This window comes from Anarrhichthys ocellatus, unplaced genomic scaffold (assembly GCF_004355925.1).
Source record: "Anarrhichthys ocellatus isolate YVR2014 unplaced genomic scaffold, GSC_Weel_1.0 scaffold65, whole genome shotgun sequence".
NCBI classification, from domain to species: domain Eukaryota; kingdom Metazoa; phylum Chordata; class Actinopteri; order Perciformes; family Anarhichadidae; genus Anarrhichthys; species Anarrhichthys ocellatus.
In genome coordinates, this window is record NW_022280095.1 from 1,491,319 (window position 1) to 1,502,463 (window position 11,145).

At 42.1% G+C, this 11,145-nt stretch overlaps 1 protein-coding gene across 1 annotated transcript in view; it reads right to left on the minus strand.

Moving 5' to 3' along the window:
* The window catches only part of frem2a (FRAS1 related extracellular matrix 2a), a 53,326-nt gene that overhangs the window by 7,080 nt on the left and 35,101 nt on the right, over window positions 1–11,145 (minus strand). Inside the window, exons 7-16 of the mRNA XM_031872538.1 lie at window positions 7,429–7,578; window positions 7,061–7,270; window positions 6,335–6,532; window positions 5,805–5,969; window positions 5,358–5,540; window positions 4,460–4,590; window positions 3,898–4,056; window positions 2,831–3,134; window positions 2,225–2,356; window positions 1,510–1,841 (exon numbers count right to left, since the gene is read on the minus strand). Coding sequence (XP_031728398.1) covers window positions 1,510–1,841; window positions 2,225–2,356; window positions 2,831–3,134; window positions 3,898–4,056; window positions 4,460–4,590; window positions 5,358–5,540; window positions 5,805–5,969; window positions 6,335–6,532; window positions 7,061–7,270; window positions 7,429–7,578 — 1,964 coding nt within the window. The remainder of the gene's footprint in view (window positions 1–1,509; window positions 1,842–2,224; window positions 2,357–2,830; window positions 3,135–3,897; window positions 4,057–4,459; window positions 4,591–5,357; window positions 5,541–5,804; window positions 5,970–6,334; window positions 6,533–7,060; window positions 7,271–7,428; window positions 7,579–11,145) is intronic.

Consider the following 11,145-nt stretch of genomic DNA (forward strand, 5'->3'; position numbering starts at 1 on the left):
CTGAAATGCACTGCACACACAGCTGAAAACTACCCAATCCACCAAAGCGTCTCTCAGTAGAGTAAGTTGTGCAATTGCTGAATCAGGATCCAAATGAGAAATGATATGACTGCTAGCTGTGAGACAAACTACGTCAGCCGCTAAGGTTTACAAAGCCATAATGTTATTACAACCCTTTCTAAAATGAATTGATGCTGCATGGAACAGAATAAAGGTAGAATTTGTTCACAGTTAGTTCCCTCGAAATATCATGATCTTTACTCTTCTTGTGAGTTCAACCTTTCAATAAGTGTGTGTTCTCCCCAGACAAAAAACAACACCTCAGCAAGCAGTTATGGAGACCAAAATACAAAGCTGTTATGAAAATCCAATAATTAAACATTGATCAAGATTATTACAGTCAAAATCGAATGTTTTTTTAAGATTAATTTGGTCTTTTGAGAGGTAGCTGAATTATTTAATACTTTCTGTGTGCTTGTAGTCTTGCCCCCTTGGTAGAGGCTGCAAGATTTGGACTGCTTATTTTTTTCTCTTTTGGCACTCCTTGACAAAAAACTAAAACATAACCTAAGGGGCAATGTGACAGTGATCTCTCTTAACGAAGTGGATTTGAGGTCTTGGAAGATGACGGGCGTCATGCGTAACTATGTGTGCAAGCGGTTCTTGCTGTGACAGGGGACAAAGAAACACATTTCTTATCTCTTCTTCGTCGTCTCCTCACACACACAAAAACGCCACACACACACTCAACAGTCTGATCAGCAACAAGAAGCTCACAGATCAAAGGCTGGAGGAACACAAAAGAGCAGCAGGACATGAGCGAGGGAGCAAGGGTCTGTCTCCTAATCCACAATAACAACAACAAGCCATGATAATACTGAAGATCTGTACAGTATCCAACACAAAGAAGAATTGCAATTATGCAACAACAGCAAACGGCTACAGGAGGTTTGTTAGCATCTGTCTAATTGACAGCCGACTTCTGTGGTGAGTTCAACTGTCACGCCACAAAGCTAGTAAAGGAAAAACTGGGCAAAGCTGCCTGATTCCAAATAAAGTGACTTCCCTTTCATGATTTCACAGATTTCCAGCTTTAAAATCTTCCGTGTTGATACAGTAGCAGTGGTGAGCATTAGGGGAATGACTGATGACAGGTTGACAATACTTTGTTTGAGTGTGTATGTTTCTTTGTGCATATGTTTGCATGCACACAATCACACGCTGGGGCACAGAGCTGGCAAACACACACACAAACATTCAGTGAATGAGACGTAAAATGCAGGCAAACAGACATGGTGCCGTTCTGTCTGTGTGACCCTTTCATTCAGAAGGCTGTAAATAGACTGAACATACAGACAGAAACACACACAGGTGGACACACGCACACAAAAAGGCTAACAGTCCAACAGATGTACATACAAACACTAGATTGGAATTCATAAATTGTAGACAAACGTACACAGAAACACACACACACACACACACACACACACACACACACACACACACCTGTCCATCAGTCCCTATGGTGCCTCCACAGTCTGTGAGCAGCTCAGACATGTGGTAGTAGCTGGTGAACTCCCAGAGACAGGCTTCCAGGTTGAGGTTCCTGTAGAAGCGCAATGTGCTGTTCCCCCGCAGAGAGTCGCTGAACTGGTAGGGTGCTGCGTCTCCCATGCTTTCAGGGCTTCGCGTCAAGGCGGTGATGAAGCTGTGACCAGTGGTGACCTCATTGTAGTCAAGCATGTTGGAGCAGCGGTGGTTTCCGACTCGGGTTCCGTCTGGACTTAGACTCAGTTCAAAGTTCATGAGAGGGCGAGTGGAGATTACTGGAAGCATGCCTGCAAGGCGAGGGGAGACAATGTGATCCTGACTGTGTCCAACTATCTCTGATACCAGTACTGAGAGAAATCATTATTTCAAAAACTTAGTGGAAAGAAATAGTTGAACGAAAAGTGCTGAAAAGAAAAGCAGGGGAGCAACCGAAAAAAAAGGAAGAAGGGAACCTGGAGGAGACGAGGTGGAAGGAAACTGATTAAAAATCAAGAAGGAAATGTTAAGTAGCGGGTGTGCTGGAGGGTTTCTACAGGGGGTTTGATACAACCCGGCAAGATCTATATTCTGGCTGTCACGCTCCTGAGGATCCACGGACGTGAATATTACACACACTACATTACACTTCACTTCATCTGTGGTACAAGTCCTGCCTCCAGCTCCTACCTACCATCTATGTGAGGCATGGTGACAGTCACTTTGATGAGGTTAGGGTGTTTCGGGTCCTCTGCTCCAGTGTAGCGTAGCTTGGCAGAGAAAGGCTCGGCGCCAACGGTCCCCATCTTACGTGGTTGACACATACCTTAATATGACCAGAGAGGAAAGAGTCTGAACACAAGGACAGACTGCAACACTTTGGAGGAAACAAGACACACATACAATGCGTATGATTATCTTATAAGATATGGCACATTGTTATAACTACAACAGTAACATTCTATTTATACATGAATGCAACAACGATAACAATCCCATACAAATGTATTTAATTCGACAACATTCACAGGGGGTGCAAGTTTCTGCACTGAGTACTTTTACCTTTTATACATTTAGTACATTTTGCGCATAATACTTACTTATCATTTAGAATTTTGCAGCTGTACTGTACAATAGGTACTGTTCATTCAAAAGCTCTATTACTAAGCATTGACGATGCTTGGAGAACAAAGCCCTTTTGGTTCTCATTGCAACATTGGGCTAAATCCCTGTTCATTTCCTTGTCCAGAAAACTGGCAACACAAGACATAGAGACGGATGTTCATAGTTCTGTCCTCACCTTCCTCCTGGCTGATAGTGAAGACGGGGCTACTGAGCTCCAAACCCTCATCCCCGTTAGAATTAACGGCTCTAGCAGCACACTGGACCCTAGAGCCTGCCTGGAAGTAGACTGAGTCCAATGTGATCATCTTGGAGGACGTAAAGAAGGTGTCAAAGTCCACCTCCCTCATGGGACTTGTGACACCATCGGGGCCAGCTGGGGCACTGATGAGCCAGCGGTAGTGGGTCAAGGTGTTGTTGATGTGCTCGCTGACACAGATAGAGCCCGTCTTGTCATAGTCTGGGTATTTTGTGCTGCAAGCCTGGAGGATGGTTAAGGAATAAAGTAAGAGTGGGCGGGTGGGGAGGGACAGCAAAGAGATGGGAAAGATACAGCAGATGCCAGAGGACAAATGGAGAAAGAGGTGCAGAATACAAACGAGTTCGCAACGGTTGCCAAGGGAATCCAGATGTTTCAGTGTGCTATGTTTTCATATTCAAGCTCTTAAAATGGCTTGTCTTATAATTAGAAAAATAAAGATACGGGACAGAAGGGTAAGCCTTTTAAGTCAGTATTTATGTAAACCTGTTGACACCATGCCTCCTGATGCGGCACTCAACATTTCAGTTTTGACAAGACTGTTGCATTTTGTCTCCCTGAGCAGTCACCTGAGAAGCAAATGACTTAACACATCACGAAAATCCATTTAAGTGTCTCACTGAGCCTATTCAAGAGTGGAAGTGACTCTCCGGTGTCTGGAAGCATGGGGACTGTAGCCTTCTAAACTGTGTAATGTGTCTTTTAAGGATGGACTGGCCAACTCCGGAAGGGCCGCTTAACTTTGGCTGAAGAAAAGTATGGGTCCTGAGGGATCACAATGTGCCTTCCACTCCCAGAGGATGCGGCTCCTGATTAGGTCCTGCTACCTCATTCCAGAAAATAGCCTACAAATTGAACCGTAGTCGGTCGAGTTACAGTTTCCCAGGCGCTGCTATAGTGTACCGTTATTGTCGAGCGAGGAACAAAATTCAAAAGATATCTCCAAAGTCACTTGTGTCTCTGAATATAGTTTCAGTTTGACTCACTGTGACACAGATGACAGGGTAGCCGGCTGGTGGATGGAGGTTGTCCGGTGTCCTGGCGACATCGTCGTAATGGAGCAGCGACACCACATGAGGCAGAGAGGGGAAGGTGACATCCGCCATGCTGTTGGTCTCCTCGATGTAAACTATCATTTTAGTTACCTGTTCCAGAAAATAAAGAGTTAAGACCAATGAGAACTACGGACACAGTGCTGTTTGTGAATGAGTTGCTATCAATGAAATGATTAAAGTCATCACAGAGCTGGATGTGTTTACAATCTCACAATCATGACTGATTCTTGGCTTCTCTTTATACTCTTCTCTCTCATTTCTCTCACTCTGCCTTATTTCTTTGGCAGATAATCTATTATTTATTGTTCAATGTTTTCATCGCTCTTTTGGCTGCAACTACAATAAAGTTGTCTGGGCCAGGACAGCCCTGTAAAAGAGATCCCTGGTCTCAGTGGGACACATCTGGATGAGTGATTTGATGTGTCAAATCAGAAAAAAGAGTTAAAGAAAGAAAGAGTTGTTGTGTGATGTTTAAGCTGGAACACATCCTGACCTGAGTTTCAGCCACCATGTTTTCATCAGGCTTAAGGTGGAGAGTAAAGGCTTCCCTCATCTCTCGGACGTCATCAAATAGCACCTCCACCTCCACCATGTGTTCCTTATCCCCCTCTTTGAATTCAATGTCTGGGCACACACAAACACAAACACAGTTTCAAACATCATCATTCGAACACGTGTGTTGCATTGATGGTTCTGGCAGCTTTAGTAATTGTTGTAGGTGATATTTTTCGTGACATCAAGGCCAAGGTTCTCTCTTTTTTGAGTTTAGTTTTCCACAAAACAACTAAATTCATGTTTTGTTACTTCTTTGGAATATCACTTAACTAAAACACATTGCAGCTTCTTATTTGCATAGTGCCAAAAGTGGTCCATCTTCTGGCGAGGTAAGTAATAGAGCTTTGCATTAGAACTGTGCTGCACTGAGAAAATATTGTGTAAAATGAGAAATTCACCGCTGTGTGATTCAAAACTGCTGGGAAATTTGAACGGTGGGTGGGCAGGTATAATTTGAATAGACTGAATGTATGCATATAAATATTTCAAGCCTTGATTAAGCCAAGAAAGGTTCATTGCGCTTAAAGCTGAGTGGATAGAGAGGGATTTCACCATGCTGACAAAGCATGAAGTACACTGAAATTCAATTAAAAATTACATGACCCTCCACTGGACTATTGCAGAAATTACCTTTCCCCCACTTGGGATGAACATAGAAAATCAATGACCCTCACCCAAATAAATCCCTATGCCCACTTTTATCAATTCAACACTCCTATAGGGAGCTTTGTTAAAAAACTTTTAGTTTTTTAATTTAGCTTTTGTTTTTTTTATATAAAAATACCACAATGTAGCTTTAACCCTGCGAGACAGAAGATGATGTGTGTGAGGTTTACCTTGAGACACAGGAAAGTAGTCCTCTCCTGAGATAGCTGACCCGTCTTTGGTGTGAACACGGACCAGTGACACTTTTGATGTGTCACCCACTCGTACCACGGGGATCCTCACAGTTGCCACGGCGCCGGCTTCCTTCGGTTCACTAACACTGAACTTGGTTTCCGAAAAACGAATGATGGGTTCTGAGGTGCACAGAAAGGGGAGAACATCATAAAATTGTTGGATTATGGACATTAACCTGTAATCATCACTCCCTTTATTATTACTGCTGATGACAGTTAAAATTTAAAACCATATGTGTTTAGGTATACGCTGATTTTACCGTTTCATATCAGCCTAAACTACTCAACTATTCAGATAAATAAAACACTGGATTCCCTATTTTTTATTTTACCATATGTTTCATTCCTGACTTTTCTCCATCTCCCCCCCTTCATTACACTTACTGTCAGCGGTGTCCTTGATTTTCACCAGGGTCTCATTCAGAGCTCCCACCGATGCTCCAAACTGTAAGTCGCTCTTCGGGTTCCCTAAGACCAACCGCATCTCTTCCCCTTCCTCGTACAGCGTGTCATCAACCAGGGATAGAATACATGGCTTCATCGTCTCGCCTGGAGTGTACAGCGAGAAGATGATGATGGAAGAAAGAATGCAATAATATTTTTTTTACATTTTCATTTTACAGCATGTGGAATTGTATTTATATAACTTTAACCCACAAATTCTTCCTCATGAGTTTAGAAAACTGTTCGCACACATTTTGTAAAATAAATACTGAAAAAGTGCAGTAGGTAATATGTGGAGCATAGTTCAATTTGCGAGCCCTTGCAAAATCTGCATAGCACTGCAAAAAAAGTGTGACACTGGTTAGAGCTGTTTATTTTCATAAAAAGGGTGTCAACTCTCACAACACAAGATTAAATATAACAACTGAGAAAAAAACATGTCTGATATACTTTTGTGATTAATGAAATACCTGGTAAGAAAGTGATGATAGATGTGTCTGTGTTGGGTCGCTCATCGAAGTCAGAGGCGACCTGTGCAGAACCCTGACGGGTGTAACAGCGAACGGTGGATACGTGTCTGATGTCCCCACTGCGGTACACTGTTGCTGTGATCCGACCGTCACTCTCCTCGCCGGTGTACACCGGCTCGCGGAACTGTACCTTTGGCACTGTCAGTCAAAAAGGCAAACATGACACATCAGAGTTCAATCATCGCATATGAAAAAGTAATAATGCATTCCATGGTGTCTGGGCTGAACTTAACTAACTGGACTGATCTTAAAAAGCTAATCAAATAACTGTTACAACAAGCTGACTGAAAATAGGTCATGAAAGTTGTAAAACTATGAATACAAAGTAAAAGAAAATGTTTCAGTGATGCTTAGCAAAGCAGCTAAACTGGTAGTCTACTGTGTAAGGCTTTCATGTGCTTCAATGCTTTCAATGTTTGAGCTAAATGCATTTAGTAGGATTTATCCTTAGAGGGCAATAAATGTCTGTGCAAGCCGTCAGGATTACCGTCAGACGGGCTGACAGACCGACGTTGCCCCACACCACTAGTATAGAACTAATAATGAAGATAATACTTATAATGACAATAATACATTTTATTTGTATAGCGCTTTCAAATGTACCCAGTAAATACTGAAGGTGAGAAGAGACACAGTAAAAGATTCTAGGTCAATCAAGTCACTCACAGTCAGACACAGAGTCATTGATGAAGACTGTAGCCTTCCCAGGTTCTCCCAGAATGCCGTTCACTGGCATACGAAGGACAAGCTCAAAGCTCTCAGTGCCCTCCAGCTCTGGTTGTCCCAGGTCATCCAGAATGGTGACCCTGAACGTCTGCATGTTGACGCCCGGGGCGAAGTCCAGGTTACGGCTGATGCCCACATAGTCAATACCGGCTAGAGGAAGGATAGAGAGCGGGATGGAAGGTCGGGAAAAAATTACAATAATAAGAAAGTGAGTAGATGAATAGAATGCAGTCAGATGATCTCATTTGTTAATTCAATAATTTCCAATAAATCACAAGCAACAGTTGACTCGACAACTGGGAGCTTACCTTCTGCAGAGACGGGCTCGGCCTTGCGAGAGCGGATGGTGACGGTGCCGCTCATGGACAGATCGGTCCCTGTCCTCCACACTTTAACCTCCACGTATCCATCACTCTCATCCACATGATACTTTACCTCTCCAAAGTAAAACACTGGAGCTGGAGAGCAAACAAAGCAAAAGAGACATAATTAAATTAGCAGTATTTGTTTATTCTTTTATAATCTTGTTAATTCTAAAATAAATTTCCAGACTGAGCTTAACAGATCAGTGCACATTCGGGCACCGGTACTTTGGGCTTTTTAGGGTTTTGTTAGTTGTCTCATGTTGTTTTGAAACATAATTCATACTTTATATCAAACTATTGATTGACACATTTGTACCAAACTAATTATGTTTAATGGCCTTCAACCTCAGCCTTTGTAGCAGGGTTCATTTGCATTTTCTTTATTGTTCTTATTTATGGTTTAGTGTTTAGTGTAACTTGTCTCCTCTCCTTACGCATGCATCTGTGGTAACTGTCAGCAACCATCCGCAATCTGACATGATTCATTTGTAAAGCCAGCCGCTGGACACAGAGGTCAAACAGCGACAGCCCATTAGTCTGAAGTTAAACTGCAGGGAAGCGTGGCCTTTCAACCTTCCCTGGTCTCTCATCCCACCTACCACTGTTCTGACGAAAACCACTGAGTACTTTCAACAAAAAAAGATGCAGTTAGTACTGAAAAACAAGGCCTCTCTATGTGTGTGTGTGTGTGTGTGTGTGTGTGTGTGTGTGTGGTTTGTCTCTTTCTCTGAATGTGGTAAAGATGGTGAGACAGAGAGAAAGCGGCCCCCTAGACTGCTCAAAGGCTTGTTTGAACTGGCATTGTTTCCTGAGGCAGCAAAGTGGAGGCAGTCCAATGTGTATTTGACGGCTTCATCTCCCCCCCCTGTCAAGTCCAAAAAAAACAGAATGAAAGTTCTTCCTTCCCCATTTTAAGCAGCCACTCTCACTCGGCTCCCTTCTGATATTCTGGCATATAATCCAAAAATAGCACGCGTATTATCATTTTTTTGTGTCATGATCAAATACTTCAGCAGTCCAGAGATATCTTTTTTTTCCTGAATATTACTTTACGGATATAGGAACCTTTATGTTATATTTATATACTTTAAGTGGGCCAGATAACAAAAGATAAGTATATACTTAACGAAGGGAATGAGAAAAGTTACTGCAGCTACGTTTTGACTCTCAATTTAACACAATAAGTGCCAGCCCAGGGCAAGAATACTCGGGAGTATCACCGCATCGAGTGCAGCCTGTGTCCTCTCGCTACATCCAAAGACTTGGTTCCTCAATGCATCATACTTTCTCCCTTACCTTTTCCTCCTACACACTCGGTTTCACCTAACAGATATAGTGCTGCTTTGTAATACAAATATAATTTGTGTACTTGCACAATGTCAGAATACAAGGAATATTACAGATTGTGTAGGTGGGAAAAACACATGGATAAAAACATCTGAGCAAATACTCTGGTAAATAGCGCGGGGGCTGGTAAGTGTGTTTTTTGGATAATCATTGTTGCGTAAATGCATGCGTCAACAATAGTTGCGGAAACACGTAGCATACTGTAAACACTACTTAAGCAGTCTGGCACACGTTCCTTTTATGCCCAGAGAGGAAACTTCTGCACCAGTGCTAATACACATGTCTGCATTCACACATGTCTTGACTGCTGTCGGCGACGACAAATTCTTGACGCCACAAGAGGGAGTGAGTGATGACTGGTGAGTGAGAACTGCATCCTCTCTCCCCTCTGGGACCACGCTTGTGGTTTAGCACTCTGAAGAGTGTGTGAGGGCTGGGGAAGGTGTAAAGCCAAATCGTGATAATTACTATGTGTGGGTGCTTGTAGCCATTTGTGTTTAACTGTGCCTTTAAATACAGTTTACAGAGCATTCTCAGCTGTCCTCTAAAGAAGGGCCCCTGCTGTTGGAAGTAGGGGACTAATAAGCTCTTACAACATTGTCTGTAAATATTAACATGGAACATAAGATGCTTTTCTTATCTTTCAAACTCCCCTTGGTGCTTGGGATTCGAATGCATACGTATGATAATTTATGTTCAGCTACATGCATCATGTTTATTTTTTTCCAACTTTTCTCATATTTCTGCTGTTAATTGTGAAATACTGGACAATTTTATGGCTTCACCCCCGAACTCGACGCTTCAGATAGGCAGTCCACAAACCAATGGGTGACGTCACGGTGACTACGTCCACTCCTTTTCAGAGTTCAGGCCTTTAAAAAATATTAAACATCACTAATGAGCTTGACTGACTTACATATGCAACCTGTCACAAGGAGTATGAAGGAGACATTGCTTAACTTTTAGGAGTCACAGGCCAAAAAAGTGAGGAGCAACAATGTGATGTGGTGATGCTGACAATGTTTTCATGCATGGGTATAATGTACACGTTTTGCCCCCTTTATTTGGTTGAACTATTTTGTGCGGCTCTCTTCATAGACCTCTCAAAAGCATTTGATACAGTTGACTCCACAGACTACAGTCACGAGGTCTGGATGAAGCCACGCTCATGTTGGCAGAACTGGTTCAAGGTACTATGTACCTTTTAAATGGAATGAACTGCAAACTGTCCTCAAATTAAAGTCTTACATTCCCCTTGGAGATTTTTAAGCTTGATTATATGATGTTTTTTATGATTCTTGCAAGTGTTTTTAATTCCTACAGTTTTGCTGATTGTGCTCTTGTGAATGTTTCTTGTTCATAAGATTAAATACATTTTTAAAATGAGTTTCTTGTTTCACTTGTTTTTTTTCTTTTCTTTTTTAAATTAAATTTTAACGGGAGGAAAAAGTAAGGAAGAAAAATGACTTTCATACTGCTAGCTGCTTGTATGCTAAGTAAAGATATGTAGTGGAAGATGGTGTTTATGTATAATTAGCAGAATTAAAACAGACAGCTCCACACAGAATAGCTCCTGTTAGAAGGATTTTCATTGCCGTGACACGTTTCGAGCACGAAGCTCTTCCTACAAGTACAAAGAGCCGCTATCTTAAATACCCATAATGCATATACAAGCATGCTTTGTACTTGAAACGTTACACATCAATAGACATCCTTTTGACAGTATAGCGACTTGCTGTATGGATCTATCTGTTTTAATTCTGGTAGATATGTATTTGATCCAGCACCCATCCTGTCATTTTTATCGTTATATTATGTATGTATAATTTAAACATTTATAAATAAAATAAACACACAGACACACGCACACACATACACAATTCTTATCAACAGCAAGGGCATAATGTACAAACGAGCAAGAAGCTAGCAATTGTGATGCTTGGTAACTGTGGCCAACAGTGAGGCCGCCCTAATATTGAAATGAAGGACCGGGCTTCCAAGAAATACTCAAGAGTTAATCTACAATTCTACAAACTCAGCTGTGGCCATATGCACTCGACTGAGAACGTCTGAGTGTCCTCTCTCCTTGGCAGGGCACAAGGTGATGACAACACTCACTTTGAGTCAGAGTGTGCAGCCATGTGGAGAAAGCAACACTCAGGGAGACAGGTACTGTACAGTTTAATCTGATAAAGCACTAAATCTAGCAGACACCCCTGGGTCTTTTTTTTTTCAGTGTGCGAATGGAGAGAGAGAGAGAGAGAGAGAGAGAGAGAGAGAGAGAGAGAGAGAGAGAGAGAGAGAGAGAGAGAG